At 42.6% G+C, this 19,032-nt stretch overlaps 1 protein-coding gene across 2 annotated transcripts; it reads left to right on the top strand.

The window, feature by feature from the left end:
• Window positions 1-7,914: 7,914 nt before the first annotated feature.
• On the top strand, window positions 7,915-16,589 carry LOC129832897 (pyruvate dehydrogenase (acetyl-transferring) kinase isozyme 2, mitochondrial-like). Of its 2 annotated transcripts, XM_055896998.1 has the most exons (11): window positions 7,916-8,185; window positions 8,768-8,909; window positions 11,403-11,474; window positions 11,777-11,961; window positions 12,805-12,894; window positions 13,125-13,202; window positions 13,381-13,457; window positions 13,589-13,687; window positions 14,498-14,608; window positions 14,813-14,926; window positions 15,048-16,589. In XM_055896998.1, the coding sequence occupies exons 1-11, from the start codon at window positions 8,068-8,070 to the stop codon at window positions 15,189-15,191; spliced, it is 1,230 nt and encodes a 409-aa protein (XP_055752973.1). In that variant the 5' UTR covers window positions 7,916-8,067; the 3' UTR covers window positions 15,192-16,589. The 2 variants fall into 2 exon arrangements, with proteins under 2 accessions (XP_055752975.1, XP_055752973.1); XM_055897000.1 differs by lacking the exon at window positions 12,805-12,894 and having other exon boundaries at window positions 7,915-8,185.
• The last annotated feature ends 2,443 nt before the right edge of the window (window positions 16,590-19,032 follow it).

Genomic DNA, 19,032 nt, shown 5'->3' with positions numbered 1-19,032 from the left:
TCATGTTTGCGCAACTTCAATTAAACTGTTGAGTTGGATTGGACATGCATGGAATATTTCTAGTCTGAGCTGTTGAGTCTCTGATCATTAGCTAGGCCTACAGTCACAGTGGATGCAGGATATACACGACATGACCAAAAGTATGTGGACACCTGCTCGTCAAACATCTCATTCCAAGATCATGGGCATTAATATGGAGTTGGTCCCCCATTTGCTGCTATAAAAGCCTCCACTCTTCTGGGAAGGCTTCCACTAGATGTTGGAACATTGCTGCGGGGACTTGCTTCCAATCAGCCATAAGGTTATTAGTGAGGTCGTGCACTAATGTTGGGTGATTAGAACTGGCTTGCAGTCGGCGTTCCAATTCATCCCAAAGGTGTTCGATGGAGTTGAGGTCAGGGCTCTGTGCTGGCCAGTCAAGTTCTTCCACACCGATCTCGACATAGCATTTCTGTATGGACCTTGCTTTGTGCACAGGGGCATTTAAAAATATATATAAATATTTGAAGCTTTATGTAACTAGGCAAGTCATTTAAGAACACATTCTTATTTACAATGATGGCCTACCCCAGCTGACGCTGGGCCAATTGTGCGCCGCCCTATGGCACTCCCAATCACGGACGGTTGTGATGGTAAAACGTGATTCATCACTCCAGAGACTGCGTCTTCACTGCTCCGGAGTCCAATGTTGGCGAGCTTTACACCACTCCAGCTGACGCTTTGCATAGCGCGTGGTGATCTGCGGTGTGTGTGCGGCCATGGAAACCCATTTCATAAAGCTCCCGACAAACGGTTATTGTGCTGACGTTGCTTCCAGAGGCAGTTTGGAAATTGGTGGTGAATGTTGCAACTGAGAAAGCACAGAAGATTTTTATGCGTTACGCGCTTCAGCACTCAGCGGTCCCATTCTGTGAGCTTGTGTGGCCTACCACTTTGCGGCTGAGCCATTGTTCGTTTCCACTTCACAATAACAGGGGCTTTCTAAGAAGAGAGATCAGGGTACTCGGCCAATCTTTCCCAAGCAAGATGTGATTAATAAGTGTTCGCCACTTACAATCTATTAATACATGGTTATTCATATTGTATTAATATATTAATACCGGTTATTAATACCTGTTTCTGTTCGTCACCTAATTTGACGATTAAACGTGTTGAAATGTGTGCTCTAGGGTGCACTGTGAGAAGGATCTTTCCAAGGAACAGACGTTTGGACAAATTGGGCAAGACCTGTCTCATCTCATTTGACATTATTTCCTGTTAAACCTGGTCCAGTACAACAATGTTTCTATAGCAAGAGGAGGATGAAGGACCATGATGAAGGACCAGGAAGATGATTCCCATGTGTTTTTTTGTTTGTGTTTTTTTACATTCATGACTAATAAAGTGATCTAATCTAACGGGTCATCAAACCTCCGTAGTACTAGCTATTGCTACTTAAAACAGTTCATATTTATATATGTATTCTGTATTATTATGTGATGTCTTTAAAAATGGTTGAAATAACCATGTACAAAATGTTATTTCGATACTGTATATAGCAAAGAATGTCTGATGTCAACGCACGTAGCCATTGCTTCTCCCGAACGCTGTGTGGTCTGTGGTGTAACGCATAGTGATCTAATCGGCCTAATGCTAGCGAAAAGCTAGTTAATACACTCAACCTTGTTTATCCAATCGACTGTTCACTCAGATCTAATGTTTTTGTCATTTCCCCCGTGGGGGAATTGCTTGTTGGCCTGGAAAAGCGAATATCCATTGACCGGCAGTGGGCCATTGTGCTATGTGCTTACACAGCATTTCAGTCTGAGGGCATTAGGCAGCTAGCACTCTCCGTACTGATATATTCTGTATTACGTAATCAACATATTCCTATCTCTCTCTCTTGTTTGGGCCCACAACAATGTAACCTAATTGAGCAACATTGTGTATATTGCACTGCATTTTTCCTTTAATTTGGCCTCCTTTAGTGTATATATGACACCACTGGTGAACTTTAGACGGTTAGGACACTATTGTAGGCCAGGCTATACGGTTAGCACACTAGTGTGCTATACAGCTAACACTGTCAAAGCAGCAGGGCAGTATACTATTCCCTGCACAAGGTTCACTGACCCCACCAATACCAAGATGGAATCCAACTGATCGTTATATAATCCTGTACTTTGAGCACGGTCCCTCATGTCTACTGGTCCGATTAACTGGATCACTGCCCTGGGTTTACAGTACACTACCACAACAACTAATCATTCTAAATTACACATGACCCTTTAACTCAGACTCTTCCTCTCCTTGTCTCTCTGTCCGATCACGTCCCTTCACAAGCTAGCCAATGAGTAAACATGGGTATGTAGCTACATCAAAAGACAGGTGCTGGTCAACTGGATTAACTGCCCTCTTGTCTACATGCTGTATTAGGATGAATCATCACCATCTCCTTGGAGGATCATGCCCACACCCTGTCTGATAAGAGGGTAGAATCCCCAGACTCTCTCTATCTCACACATTTAATTTAAAGGCTTTATTGGCATGGGAAACGATTTGCATACCGCCCCGACAGATCCACAGATGTCTCAATCGCACTCCACACTGCCCTTTTCCACCTGGACAAAAGGAACACCTATGTGAGAATGCTGTTCATTGACTACAGCTCCAGCGTTCAACACCATAGTGCCCTCAAAGCTCATCACTAAGCTGAGGACCCTGGGACTAAATACCTCCCTCTGCAACTGGATCCTGGACTTCCTGACGGGCCGCCCCCAAGTGGTAAGGGTAGGCAACAACACGTCTGCCACGCTGATCCACAACACTGGGGCCCCTCGGGGGTGTGTACTCAGTCCCCTCCTGTACTCCCTGTTCAACCACGACTGCGTGGCAAAGACAACTCCAACGCCATCATGAAGTTTGCTGACGACACAACAGTGGTAGGCCTGATCGCAAACAATGATGAGACAGCCTATAGGGAGGAGGTCAGAGACCTGGCAGTGCGGTGCCAGGACAACAACCTCTCCCTTAATGTGACAAAGGAGCTGATCGTGGACTACAGGAAAAGGCGGGCCGAACAGGCCCCCATTAACATCGACGGGGCTGTAGTGGAGCGGGTCCAGAGTTTCAAGGTCCTTGGTGTCTACATCACCAACGAAGTATCATGGTCCAAACACACCAAGACAGTTGTGAAGAGGGCATGACAACACCTTTTCCCCCTCAGGAGACTGAATAGATTTGGCATGGGTCCCCAGATCCTCAAAAAGTTCTACAGCTGCACCATCGAGATCACCCTGACTGGTTGCATCGCCGCCTGGTATGGCAACTGCTTGGCATCTGACCGTAAGGCACTACAGAGGGTAGTCTGTACAGCCCAGTACATCACTGGGGCCAAGCCTCCTGCCATCCAGGACCTATATAATCGGCGGTGTCAGAGAACGGCCCAAAAAATTGTCAGAGACTCCAGTCACCCAAGTCATAGACTGTTTTCTCTGCTACCGCACGGCAAGCGGTGCCGGGGCGCCAAATCTAGGACCAAAAGGCTCCTTACCAGCTTCTACCCCCAAGTCATAAGACAACTGAACAATTAATCAAATGGCCACCGGACTATTTACATTGACACCACCCACCATTTCTTTTGTACACTGCTGCTTCTTGCTGTTTATTATCTATGCATAGCCATTTCACCCCTACCTACATGTACAAATTACATTGACTAATCTGTACCCCCACACATTGACTCGGTACCGATACCCCCTGTATATAGCCTCGTTATTGTTATTTTATTGTGTCACTTTTAATAATTTTTTACTTTAGTTTATTTGGTAAATATTTTCTTAACCAACATAGCAGTTCAAGAAGAGTTAACGACCTGTAAGTAAGCATTTCACGGTAAGGTCTACACTACGTATGTGCCAAAAAGTTTGATTTGATTTACATTGCCAAAGCAAGTGAAATAGATAATAACCAAAAGTAAAATAAACAATAAAAAATGTACAGTAAATATTACACTTACAACAGTTACAAGTGTTGGTGTCAATATGTATATATATATATATATATATATATATATATATATATATATATATATATAGTGTAGTAATGATGTGTGAATAGTTAAAGTACAAAAAGAGAAAATAAATAAACATAAATATACAGTTGAATTCAGAGGTTTACATACACCTTAGCCAAATACATTTAAACTCAGTTTTTCATCATTCCTGACATTTAATCCTAGTAAAAATTCCCTGTCTTAGGTGAATTAGTATCACCTCTTTATTTTCAAAATGTGAAATGTCAGAATAATAGAGAGAATGATTTATTTCAGCTTTTATTTCTTTCATCACATTCCCAGTGGGTCAGAAGTATACATACACTTAATTAGTATTTGGTAGCTTTGCCTTTAAATTGTTTAACTTGGGTCAAATGTTTTGGGTAGCCTTCCACACACTTCCCGCAATAAGTTGGGTGAATTTTGGCCGATTCCTCCTGACAGAGCTGGTGTAACTGAGTCAGGTTTGTAGGCCTCCTTGCTCACGCACGCTTTTTGAGTTCTGCCCACACATTTTCTATAGGATTGAGATCCGGGCTTTGTGATGGCCACTCCTAATACCTTGACTTTGCTGTCCTTATGCCATTTTGCCACAACTTTGGAATTATGCTTGGGGTCATTGTTCATTTGGAAGACCCATTTGCAACCAAGCTTTAACTTCCTGACTGATGTCTTGAGATGTTGCTTCAATATTTGCACATAATTTTCCTTCCCTCATGATGCCATCTATTTTGTAAAGTGCATCAGTCCCTCCTGCAGCAAAGCACCCCCACAACATGACGCTGCCACCCCTTTGCTTCACGGTTGGGATGGTGTTATTCGGCTTGTGTAACAGTATAACTTTACGTCGTCCCCTCACCCCGACACGGGCGCGAACCAGGGACCCTCTGCACACATCAACAACGGTTGCCCACGAAGCATCGTTACCCATCGCTCCACAAAGGCCACGGCCCTTGCAGAGCAAGGGGCAACACTACTTAAGTCTCAGAGCAAGTGACGTAACTGAGTGAAATGCTACTAGCGCGTACCCGCTAACTAGCTAGCCATTTCACATCCGTTACACTCACCCCCCTTTCAACCTCCTCCTTTTCCGCAGCAACCAGTGATCCGGGTCAACAGCATCAATGTAACAGTATAACTTTAAACCGTCCCCTCGCCCCGACACGGGCGCGAACCAGGGATTCAATGTAACAGTATAACTTTACGTCGTCCCCTCGCCCCGACACGGGCGCGAACCAGGGACCCTCTGCACACATCAACAACGGTTGCCCACGAAGCATCGTTACCCATCACTCCACAAAGGCCACGGCCCTTGCAGAGCAAGGGGCAACACTACTTAAGTCTCAGAGCAAGTGACGTAACTGATTGAAATGCTACTAGCGCGTACCCGCTAACTAGCTAGCCATTTCACATCCGTTACACTTGCAAGCATCCCCCTTCTTCCTCCAAACATAACGATGGTCCTTATGGCCAAACAGTTCTATTTTTGTTTCATCAGACCAGAGGACATTTCTCCAAAAAGTATGATCTTTGTCCCCATGTGCAGTTGCAAACCGTAGTCTGGCTTTTTTATGACAGTTTTGGAGCATTGGCTTCTTCCTTACTGAGCGGCCTTTCAGGTTATGTCGATATAGGACTCGTTTTACTCTGGATATAGATACTTTTGTACCTGTTTCCTCCAGCATCTCCACAAGGTCCTTTGCTGTTGTTCTGGGATTGATTTGCACTTTTCGCATCAAAGTACGTTCATCTCTAGGAGACAGAACCCATCTCTTTCCTGAGTGGTATGACGGCTGCGTGGTCCCATGGTGTTTATACTTGCGTACTATTGTTTGTACAGATGAACGTGGTAACTTCAGGTGTGTGGAAATTGCTCCCAAGGATGAACCAGACTTGTAGAGGTCTACAATTTTTTTCTGAGGTCTTGGATAATTTCTTTTGATTTTCCCATGATGTCAAGCAAAGAGGCACTGAGTTTGAAGGTAGGCCTTGAAATACATCCACAGGTAAAGCTCCAATTGACTCAAATTATGTCAATTAGCCTATCAGAAGCTTCTAAAGGCATGACATAATTTTCTGGAATTTTCCAAGCTGTTTAAAGGCACAGTCAACTTAGTGTATGTACACTTCTGACCCACTGGAATTGTGATGCAGTGAATTATAAGTGAAATAATCTGTCTGTAAACAATTGTTGGAAAAATGACTTGTCATGCACAAAGTAGATGTCCTAACGGACTTGCCAAAACTATAGTTTGTTAACAAGAAATTTGTGGAGTGGTTGAAAAATGAGTTTTAATGACACCAACCTAATATGTAAACTTCCGACTTCAACTGTATGTTGTATTTAAAATGATGTTTGTTCTTCACTGGTTGCCCTTTTCTTGTGGCAACAGGTCACAAATATTGCTGCTGTGATGGCACACTGTGGTATTTCAACCAGTAGATATGGGAGTGTATCCAAATTGGGTTTGTTTTTGAATTCTTTGTGGATCTGTGTAATCTGAGGGAATTATGCATCTCTGCTATGGTCATACATTTGGCAGGAGGTTAGGAAGTACAGCTGTTTCCACCACATTTTGTTGGCAGTGTGCTCTCTCTCTCTCTCTGTCTACCTCTTGCTCTCTCTCTCTCACATCGCCACTTATAGCCTCTTCCAGTCTGTGTAGCACCACTTGGCTGATGCCTCAGCAGCTCTGGATGCCAGAAAGCTCACCACACAAAGTTCAGAATAGTAGCCAGTCGTCCTCACTACGAACCCTCTGCCTCTGGTATAAGCAGCCCACTCTAACCATTTGATTCCCGTCCCTCACTGCTGCTGTTGTCATTGACCATCGACCCAAGCCTGTTCTCTCTCTCCCTATCTATTCTCTCTATCTATGTTCTGTACTGTACCTCACCTTGTTGATGGAAACATGCTCTGTCATGTCTATATTGTTAACCTTGTTATGGAAACACAGTGGCATGCCCATTCCATCAACTCTCACCTCGTTGTGAATGAACACCATAAACGGATTATGGTGGCGTGTTTACTACTATAGCATACAACAGCACCACTTGATTTTACAGTCCTGTTTTAGATGGTATTTGCCTGGTATTGTCTAAGGGAATATATTTTCTAGATGGTAACAAGCAGGAAGAAATACAATAATTTTCCAGTTATGTACTTCATTATTTTTTGTTGTTGCAAAAGACTGAAATTCCTTTGGATCTTTTTTGCATAGACTAGTTCACCAGACATGTATGCTTGTTGTGATGGTCTGGACTTTTTTGTTTTGTTTACCCCTCTCTGGCCTGAATGGAAGGTGTGTGAAGTTCAGTGCTCCTTGACCAAGTATTGATACCATTACTGTAAACATGTCAAGTATTTTTGTGTGTAATGTATTTTCGGTGTGTCGGACCCCATGTAGACTAGTTGTCTGTTAATGGGGATCCAAATCAAACAAGTTAACATGTTTTTTGGGGATTGATTGCCGTGGTGACCATGGTTCCAAGTAAAATTAACACAGGAATGTGTATTATTATTATTTTTTAAAGCTAGCAATTATAATGCAATAACCTATGCCCTGCATTCACAGTAACATTCGAATTGAGCACTTGTTTTCGGGACAGCAGTAGGCTACCATCCCTGAACGTCACCTTGTTGAGCTTGTCAACAGCATAGCAGTGATTTTTCTCCAGACAGGCGACAGACGTAGGTTAATTGAGGTTATGTAAATTAGAGATGACACACACAATCTGTCAACACCGTCATCATGCCCCTGTTGGGTTGTTGACCATGTCTCGTGGGGTGGGTTTCCTAGCACTGCGCACTGACCGCCCACTCTCATTGGCCAGCTCTGCGCATAAAGCAACGCTATTGGCTGGCGAAGTCTACTTCAAGACAACTCCAACTGTCGCAATCTTCAGAAAATCAACATTGAACGTAAACACTCGAGACAGACCTAAACTGACAGGAGCTATACATCTTGTATTCTGAACGGACATTTCGATTTTCTTTACTATTTTTCTTTAGGATTTTTTATTTGCCTTGCATAATGAAGTTTGTCAGATTCCTGATGAAGAACGCTGCTTTGGCCAACGTGCCAAAGCATATTGACCATTTCTCAAAATTCTCACCATCACCTTTGTCTATGAAGCAATTCTTGGATTTCGGTGAGTAGAATACAAACTCAACGGCATCCTTTTGAATACCAATGCCATAATGTTGCTCAGAAAATAATTCGAGCGCACAATGTTTCAATATTAATTTCAATGTCGTGCACACTGATAGAGGGATGTCATTGTATGTTTTGCAGGCTTGCTGAATAACACATGGTATGAAATGTAAAGAAAATGGTAAATAAACCATACAAGACATAGGGGTATAATCTAAATCTAAACTACAACACTGAATATGGTAATTAGATATAATTTTTCAATATGTTTACACTGACTTGTCTCATGTGCAAACAATACGACCTACGGATGTAGGCTGGTTCATGTTGTTCCAGCTAGCCAATCATAATGTTTAAATGTAGACTACAACGTTACCATGGTTTTCAGTAACGATATGAGATACTGGAATAGGCAGAAGCCTGTCTGCATAGGCCATAGTTTGGCATGTACAGGTGATGTTGATGATGATGGGGTGAATAAATAATAGCTATTATTATTATTATTATTACACAATTGCTTTGACATATCCTCAAACACTTTTGCTCTAGCTTATCTAACTTTGACACCCACCATCTCCAGGTTCTACAAATGCCTGCGAGAAGACGTCCTTCGCCTTCCTTAGACAAGAACTTCCCGTTCGGTTGTCCAACATCATGAAAGAGCTCAATCTCTTGCCGGACCGCTTGTTGACCACACCATCGGTGCAGCAAGTACAACGCTGGTAAGAAACAGCTACAGCGATCAGGAACCTATCCGAAAACGTCAACTTTTTAACGGGACAGTAGCATATAATGTCGCCCTATATATACTAGAATCGGGATATATTGTGCCACAGTGTCAGCACACAAGTGTTTTATTGTTTGCAGCATATCGTACATACCCGGGGTTTGATTAAGCAACGTTGTTGTTATGGTCATTTGGCCAATGCATAGCTCTAGTGTCCCAGCTGTGCGCCACTCGCTCGCGCTGTGAACTTTGTCCCAGTTCCCGCCCTCCCTTCCCTCGTTGTTTTTGACTAAGGGTTGTCTTGGTAGGAACAGTTGAAACAAGGGGGGGAAGTACAGATACACATCAAGTAAACATGCATCTTAAGGTTATCCTAGGTTCCTGATTTAAACCAAACAAGGCTCATGTGCTTTCTTGCAGATGACTATTGGTTTGTTCTTGTTGAATGATAACGAGTTTTGCCGTCTTATTGATTAGCATTCAGCTCCTATTCTAATGTGGACTGGTAGGCTGGAAGGAAAGCCGTGTGCATAGCTTTTGCAGAAATGAAGGCTCACGTTGACTTTTTAAATATTTTTTTATTTATTATTATTTATTTTACCTTTATTTAACCAGGAAGGGCTCATTGAGATTTAAAATCTATTTTTCAAGAGCGTCCTGGCCAAGATAGGCAGCACCAAGTCATTACAAAAATGACAGACAGACAACATGAAAAACTACAAGTAATCTAGTAAAAACCATTGAATTCACAAGAGTATAACAAAATCAAAAACAGCAAATTAAAACATTGACAGGTCAGGGAATCAGCCTCAAAATCCTTCATCAGTGATTTAAAAACACCAATCGGGACAAGTTCTTCCAGTTTAAAAGTATTTTGTAAGGTGTTCCAAGACGATGGCGCAGAGTACATAAAAGCCCTTTTACCAGATTCAGTTCGGACATTTGGAGCAGTTAGCAGGATACAGTCCAGTGAACGAAGAGAGTACCCACCACATTTCTGAACAATAAAAATGTCCAAATAAAAAGGTAGTAAACCCAAAATGGCTTTGTAAATAAAAGTATACCAGTGACTGAGCCTATGAGTGACTTGAGTAGGCCAGCCAACCCTGGTATACAAAGTGCAGTGGTGCGTAAGGGTTTTGCGGTTTAAAATTAATCTCAAAGTGCCATGGTAAAGAGTGTCAATTGATCTCAAACACTGAGCGGAAGCATTCATATATAAAATATCCCCATAGTCTAGTAAAGGAAAAAAATGTAGCTGATACTAGCCTCCTTCCTTCTGGCTTCAAAAGAAAAACAGGCCTTATTCCTAAAATAAAATCCCAATTTCAGCTTAAATTCTTTTGTAAGTTGTTGAATATGCAATTTAAAAGAGGCCGTCATCAATTAAAATTCCAAGATATTTATATATGGTTACAACCTCAATCTCCTTGCCTTGACAGGTAGTAATAGGTAAAAGGTTCAGAGGTCTATTTCTTGCATTAGAAAACGCCATTAATTTTGTTTTGTCAGTATTGAGGATAAGCTTCAATTGACACAAAGAATATTGAACAGTATAAAAAGCAGTTTGCAAGTTCTGGAAAGCTTTTGAAGAGACGAGGCACAACAGTAAATAACAGTATCATCAGCGTAAAAATGAAGTTGTGCATTTTGGAAAATTTTGTCTAAATCATTTATATAAATAGAGAATAAGAGAGGACCAAGTACAGAGCCTTGGGGCACACCATTACAGACAGACAATTTAACAGACACGAGCCCATCAAATTGAGTGCACTGAGTTCTATCAGACAGATAGTTAGCAAACCATGCAACTGCATGCTCCGAAAGACCTACACTCGACAATCTCTGCCTTAGTATAGCATGATCAACTGTATCAAAAGCCTTAGAGAGATCAATAAAAAGTGAGACACAGTGCTGTTTTTTGTCAAGGGCTTCAGTGATATCATTTAAAACCTCGATGGCTGCTGTAATTGTGCTATGCTTCTTCCTGAAGCCCGATTGGTACATTGATAAAATAGAGTTAGTAAATAAAAACTCTTGATTTAGTTGGACAGAAGAGGCTCGCTGTGCTGTCCTAAGCAGCATATGAGAATGTCAGTGGAGTAGATTTACTACTGCTCTGTGTATAGGAATCACATGGACATATTGAGACACACACACACACACACACACACACACACAATGTGCCTAGCAATGCGAGATGGATGAGGGGTGTCCTGGTATCAGAGCGACGCAGGAACAGGGATGCAGGAATGGCACCTAGCTGGTCCAAAAGCCAACTGGAAAATGACCAGTGCAAAAGTACCTTCCCTATCTACTAACAGTCTCTATTGACAGAGCCTGAGACCCAATAGCCTTTTGCTTTACTATTGAGAATCAATGTTTTTTTTTTCATCTCAGCATTTAAACAAATGTTGATGATAACTGTGTGATTGTAACGTGGCAATACTAAGGTCACTAAGTTAACTCTTCCTTCTCTCTCTTCTAGGTACATCCAAAGCCTTATGGAGATCTTGGACTTCCTTGACAAGAGCCCAGACGACCACAGTGTCTTGGAGTCGTAAGTGTGCACCAGCTTCCGCTAACTCCTCCATATTGTGATCCTGTGTGGCTCAGTCAGTAGAGCAGTGGAGCATGGCATTTGCAATGCCTAGATGGATGAAGGGTTTGATTCCCACTGGGGTCATCTGTACATGAAATGTATGACTGTAAGGCGCTTTGGATTAAAGCAGCTTCTAAATAGCATATATTAATCATCTAATACTAACTCTGAAAAACGTGCTTTTAAAAAAAATAAAAAAAATAAAAATTGGGGTGGGGAGATTGTTAAAGACTAATATTGACAGCCCCCTTTCTCCCCAGGTTTGTTGAATCCCTGGAGACCATTAGGAACAGGCACAATGATGTGGTGCCCACTATGGCGCAGGGCGTCATCGAGTACAAAGACGCCTTCGGCCAGGACCCGGTCACTAGCCAGAACATCCAGTACTTCCTGGACCGATTCTACATGAGCCGTATCTCCATCCGCATGCTCATCAACCAGCACAGTAAGTCCCGCCTCTGAGGTCACAGGCATTCCACATTGATTAGTTCAAAATAAGCTTGTCTAGTTAAAGCTTTCTGTTTATTTTCAAACATAGTTCAGGGGATGTGGTTTTGGGACAACCTCTCACCAATTCCAGAGGAGCAATTCTTAGAAAATAGCTGTTGCTGATGGTTGACAGGGATTGGCCTATATCAGTTTGGCCTTGACCAATCCAGTTCCCCTTAACTGAACCTGCAACTCAAGCAGAAGGCAATGCAACAATTTGGCCCTGGCATTGAGCAAGCCGTTTGAAGCCGAGATTAATGCTTACACTGTTAGTCTTGACACACATTCAAGTAGTGTTCTAATTGTGCTGGCAACCAGTTATACAAGGGTTGGCATGGAAAGACTGGCAGAGGTGCTTGCACATGCTGAGGTAGATTTTTTTTGACAGTCTCAGCCCGGAGGCCTGACTATAAGACAGGAAATAGGGTTGTTAAGAGAATTTTCCAGGTAGCCTCTAGAATTTTCCAACTATAGTAGGATAAGTAGTGTCCATGCTGTGCTATGGGTACAGCGTTTTGTGTTGTCAGCTCTTATGCAACCAATGGAAAAACCGGTTCAAACTGCTCTCAGGGTTTGGACCACTTTTTTTCCACTTCACCCACCTCAGCACTATTTGTCCAAGGTCATTCAAACAGAACTGGGCCTTGCCGGTACTCTCCTGCCCAGTCTTTGCCTTTTTCAATCATTCACCGAAACATGTTGGACTTGGTCCACCACATGTAACATTCTAGCTCTCCCCCCCCCCCCCCCCCCCCCCTTTTTCCTCTCCTCCTCCCCTTGTCCCCCGTTTTCTCTGCAGCACTTGTTTTCGACGGGAACACCAACCCAGCCCATCCCAACACCATCGGGTGCATTGACTCCCTGTGTGATGTCACTGAAGTGATTCGAGGTTAGAGAAGCTTTGGGGCTTACTCATTAAATTGGTCTAAGGTGAAAATTAGGTGGTAGGGTGATAGAATGACCCAGTTTTGAAGTGCTTATTTTGTTTATTTGAAGCCGATAACTCACCAAGAGTGGCTCTGTCTACATTTGGCTATCGTGTTCATTTTTGTTTGCGGAGTGACAGCTGGAAACAGCTAATTACATTTCTTTCTTTCCTTCTCCTTTCTTTCTCTCCAGATGCGTTTGAGAGTGCAAAGATGCTCTGTGAGCAGTACTACCTCGGGGCCCCTGAGCTGGAGCTAAGGGAGATGAACTGTAAGCAGAGCAGGCCTCTACACACCCTCACCCTTAATGTGAATTTGAAATAAAAAAAACTCACACATTATCTTAAAAGCTAAATAGCGTCACATGCAGTACGTTAGTAGCTATTAATAGGGAAATAAACCGATGCACTTATGGGGATTTCATAGTCTGTTATCATTTCCCTTTTCAGCCAACAATGTCAGAGATCCAATCCAGATCTCTTATATCCCCTCCCATCTCTACCACATGCTCTTTGAGCTTTTCAAGGTGAGTCCATATAACGATGTCTTATAACTCAAAGTGGATGATAGGGAGAACATTGGCTGCCATTATGATGGCGTGTGGTCAGATGTTATGTGTTGACAAGTACCTGAACGTTCTCTTTTGATGTCCCCCAGAATGCCATGAGAGCTACAATTGAGACCAATGACGTCAGCAACAACCTCCCACCCATCAGAGTCATGGTGGCCCTTGGCGGAGAGGATCTGTCGATCAAGGTGAGTGACAGGGCAGACTTCCAATCGCAGTGCTCATCTAGCCTTGCGGGAATTAGAATCAAGATGATGAGAGGACTGGGGACAAAGTGTAGAGCTGTTGGAAACTCGGGTGAACCAATATCTAAAAGTGAACGTTTCTAATCCAGTTAAACTCCATGAAACAGCAAAACAACAAACCCAAAATAGAACCAACACATAGGCCTGTGTGACCTCTAACCTTAAACCCAATCCTGTTATACAAATCCTTATTTGAAACAACCTAATGGTTTGTAAGAGAAAGATGATGCTGGCTATAATGTTGTGCCACAGCTCAGCTCTCCTCTATTGTGCCCTCCGCCTAGTTCACCCCCTAGTACAGCCTTCATCAATGATTAATGCAGAGCCACTTGAGCCATGCTCTCATTAACAGGATTGGACAAAGTATGTTTAGCCATATTTAGTAAGGGATTAACTACAGCTGCTATTGGTTGATGTCGTTAACCTTTCCCCCAATTAGAATCTTAGCAGTGGTGAATGTGAAACTATGGCTGTCTCAATGAATTTGAGCTAAATCCTCTCACGATCCACCTTCACCATCTGCTCACCTCTGCACTAGATGCCTTGATAATTCCTAATGACCTTAGCATTTTCTTCTCTCTGGCCCGATGTTCTAATCCCAGGTTTATATCATAGGCATTTTTGTTCATGTATTCTTGCCCAATACATAGAGTGTTAATCAGTGATAGCTCTATTTAAATGGACCCAGATGGTCAATAAATGGGTTTGAGCGTAATCTGTGTGTAATCTCGCTCTCTTTCTCTCTCTTTTTAGGTGATGGATAAGGGTGGTGGTGTCCCCTTAAGAAAGATTGAGACTCTCTTCAGCTACATGTACTCCACAGCTCCCAGACCTGACATCGGGGACAATCATCGGGCCCCACTGGTGCGTGATACACACACATCTACTTATATCACCTCACAGAACCTAAAAACGCACAGAAGTCATACTTTTGACAAGAAACCCTTTTTTTTTTTTGCTGCATTTCTGTACCTTGATGCCGAAGATTCTATTTTGTGCTAATAGTTCCAACTATGTCAATGTATTTTCATTCGCCGGTAACATTTCCCCTGTTGTGTGTCCCTCCAGGCTGGTTTTGGCTATGGGCTTCCCATTTCACGCCTCTATGCGCGTTACTTCCAGGGAGACCTACAGTTATACTCAATGGAGGGTCATGGTACCGACGCTGTCATTCACATGAAGGTAAGAGGCAACTACCTACTACCTCCTTATACACCTCAGAAACGAATAACCTGTCAAGTTGTCACATTCCTAGACATGCTAATCGCTAACTCTATCTTCTATCCCCTGCTCTCTCCCTCAGGCATTGTCCACGGATTCAGTGGAGAGGCTTCCTGTGTTCAACAAGACAGCTCTGAAACACTACAAAGTCAACTTGGAGGCAGATGACTGGTGTGTTCCCAGTAAAGAACCACTGGACCTGGCCATATACAGAGTCGCCAAGTGAACTTTGACCTTTCAATTACCTTAAGCCCTAAGGAGAGAGAAAAAGGGCCAAATCTCAATGGGACCTAATGTTGACGTGGTGGTGGGAGAAAGACGTCGCGACCAATCCTGGAGGAAGCCTAGAAGAGAAGAAGCTTCTGATTTGCACAGGTTTAAAACCCCTAGTGGTTTCCTGTTTCAGGAAGTGGGTAAACCCACTCACTTCCTGTCCCCACTAAAGTTGTGTTCCTAGGAAGGGGGGTTCAGGGAGAGAGGACTGAACCAGTTGCCTTAGAAAGGCCATCTTCCAAAGTGCAGGTGATTGTAGACCTCAAATTAAACTGCTCCTCAAATATGATTAGTCTGATCTGTATGTTCCATCCCACACCAAGGCCCTTAGCGGGAGCCTCCTGCCCCGCTTACAACACCTGGATTTGGGGTTGACAGTGGAGGGGAGCATGAAAGTGAAGGGGGGGTGGCGTGAAAAATAGATCCTGTCGGAGAAGGAGAAAAAACCAAGGCGGAAGTGGGAGATCTTGTCATTCCGGTAGAGCGTGGGATCGACCATTTCAGAGTTGTGAAGGTTTAGGTGAAGTACTTGGTCATGATGGTATTCACTGTGAAGAATAGCCACTTCATTTTTGAGGGTCGTTTCAGTGGAGGTCGCATCATTTCAAATCCTTATCAGAGTATGGAGAAGACACAAAGGGGGTGTAACACTGTCCGGTTATAACCTGTTAGGAAGGTTGAAGTTGTAGCATCATAACTATTCGACTGTATCACATAGTATGTGAAACGTGTGTTAAATTTCACGAGTGCCTATTGCCAAGTGGCCTACATTTCAAACATCAAACATCCTAATGTCTTGATAAGGGCCTTATGAATGCAGACAACAGATTGTTCACAAATATTAGCCAATTGGTCATTGTTTTCCTGGTATAAAAATCCTTTATTGTAATGGACCTACTTTTGTTTGGATTGGTCAGTGAGGAAAAATGTACATGCAACTTTGTTTTCTTTCCATTAGCTTGAACAAAAATGTCCAAAGCGCGAGCAAGTACAGATAGCCAAATGTATAGTTTGTAATTGTTGGATGGAATTCCTTGCCTGTGTGAATAGCTTGAGGTTGAAGGAAATGTGGAGATGTGTTTCTTGAGATGGATGGCTGCACTATAGAAGTTTGTTAATGGTACCACCGTAGTGACAGTTTGTCCTGCTTTGCAATGGTTAGAACACTATTGGTCCAGGTGTGTGCGCATCCCTAGTTGTAGTTGACCCAGTCAACTGAGTATCTTCTAATCAAGCCAAAACGCTAGTTTCGTTTGTATTATACTTGAATTGAACAAAATGTACATTTCAAATGTCTTATTTTTTTAGGAATAAAGTGATTTATGTCAAATAAATGATGTCAAATAATGAAGTTATTTTTCTTTGTCGTCTTGATTAAATAACAAACGCATGAATGAACAACAACTGTGGCAGTAGTTTGATGCAGTACTTCACAGCCAAGGTCAAAGGTCAGTCATATCTGCTAAATAAGCAGCCTTTCGGCCAGCGTAAGCATTTATGACTGAGTTAAGGTCAACGCTGTGACTTGCTGTGCTGATCCAGAGACAGTCTCAGCATTTCAGCTCAACTGCCTGCTCTTCCGCGAACAGTTAAACATATGCATACTATCAGAGAACAAGGGGCCGGTATGGAGAGAGCCTGCTGCAGGAAGCAATCAATCTTGACCCGTCAGGTGGCGCCCGTGTAACCAATCAGAGAGGAGAGCACGGCCCAGCTTTATGTAACTGTCTCCTCAAGAGAGAAAAACAAGTGTAGGAGCCAGGAGCCAACCATTCATGGAGATATAGACCTGAGTTATGTCAAGTACTGTTTCTCTGATGCGGCCACTGCCTTGAAAGGCACCTTTGTGGGACTCGCTACAAATCTACAGAATTTGAATTTTGAGCCTTCAGTTGTTGCTGATACACTATACAGTTAAATGTACCGTATGTACAGTACAAAATGAAATCGCCTTACCATATTTTTTTTACATTTCCCGTTGCTTCATGCAATATTTATATTTCAACACTGGGTAACTTGGGATGGTTTCATAATGCTTTTCTTCTGCAGATGTGTGTTCCATCACTGTCAAACTGATTTCCCCTTTCTTGGAAAGAGTACATTCCTGGAAAGTGTGTATGGGTGTGCCTTTGTCTGTGTATATGTGTGTGCGAGTCTGCGCACCGAGTCAAACTGCTGTGCTCCTCTCATTTGAGAACATTTTGTACAGCAGCCGTTTGTGAGCGTGGTTGGTCAGGCCTATGTGTTATACGAGGCGGCGGTGAACATAATGCCTGCGCCAGCCATGACGCTCGATCAGAGAAGTGATTGAAAATATGATGAACCTCTGCAGTCTTTTTGGAACCCTTTTTCTAAGAGTGTCGGGGACTATCTTGTCCCACAGACGGTCATCGGAGTAAGATCGATGAGTTGACGTTAAATTCGTGCTACATTCACTTTTCTATGCTTTTCTAGCACAATAGTTCTCAATTTTCTAATGAGAATGATACAAGAAATCCAAACTAAAAAGATGGGTCAAACTTGGCATAACAACTGTAACAAAAAACGTATTAAAACAAAAAAAAATGGTCGTACATAGGAGCCTATACTCATGCATAGTATAACTAGGCTAATGTGTTCTAACCTAGCTAAAAACAAGCATATACAACCAAATTATCTTCCACATTGCCACCTCCCTGTATTTACGACCGGTGGTGGAAAAAGTACCCAGTTGTCATACTTGAGTAAAAGTAAAGATACCTTAATGGAAAATGACTCAAGTAAAAGTGAAAGTCACCCAGTAAAATACTATTTGAGTAACAATAGAAAAGTATTTCGTTTTAAATATACTTAAGTATCAAAAGTAAATGTAATTGCCAAAATATTCTTAAGTATCAAAAGTAAAAGTAAAATTATTATTTCAAATTCCAGACAGCACCATTTTCTTGTTTTTTTTAATTTACAGATTGACAGGGGAATACTCCGAGACTCAGAAATAATTTACAAACGAAGCATTTGTTTAGTGAGTCAGCCAGATCAGAGACAGTAGGGATGGCCAGGGATGTTCTCTTGACAAGTGCGTGAATAGGACAATTGTCCTGTCCTGCTAAGCATTCAAAATGTAATGAGTACTTTTGGGTGTCAGTGAAAATGCATTGAAATAAAAGTAAAAATTGTCAAAAATATTAATAGTAAAGTACAGATACCCAAAAAAACTACTTCAGTAGTACTTTAAAGTATTTTTCCTTACGTACTTTACACCACTGTTTACGACCTGCTATAGGAAAATGAAGTAGAAGACTAGAGAGAGGTGGGGTGCATAGGGGACTTTCTGGAGACTTTGCCCACCATGCAGGGTTTTTGTGAGGACTTTGGCAGCATTCGGTCTTTATGACTGCAAACATCCACCCGTGTCCATGTCTGGTACACTGACACACCTCAGTGAGATAAGAGCTGAGTGGGCAGACTGGAAACGAGGGAAAAATGAACCGACGGGTAGAGATAGAGGAACTCTGACGCACAGACAGACAGGTTACATAAAGCCCTGGTGAATCTAGTGTGGGCAGACTGGTTGGGGTGAAGGTTGGGTATGCGAAGCACCCGAGTCTTTGCCAATGGCTCATAGCACCGCTGTGTTAATGTCATTTCCCCTGGCTCCTGTTCATCAGTACTGTATGAATGGACCAAGCACCTGTCTACAGAATGACTGAGTGGTGGGTGTCCCAAAGTAGTAAGCCATATCTGGACAGTAAAGGCTTCGTATTTAAATGGTTAAGACGGCATCCAAGCAGGTTGAGTTTCATAAGGCTATTTCA

This window comes from Salvelinus fontinalis, chromosome 34 (genome assembly GCF_029448725.1).
Source record: "Salvelinus fontinalis isolate EN_2023a chromosome 34, ASM2944872v1, whole genome shotgun sequence".
Classification (NCBI taxonomy): Eukaryota; Metazoa; Chordata; class Actinopteri; order Salmoniformes; family Salmonidae; genus Salvelinus; species Salvelinus fontinalis.
Note: the sequence above shows the minus strand (reverse complement) of the source record. Positions and strands in the feature narration are given on the sequence as shown.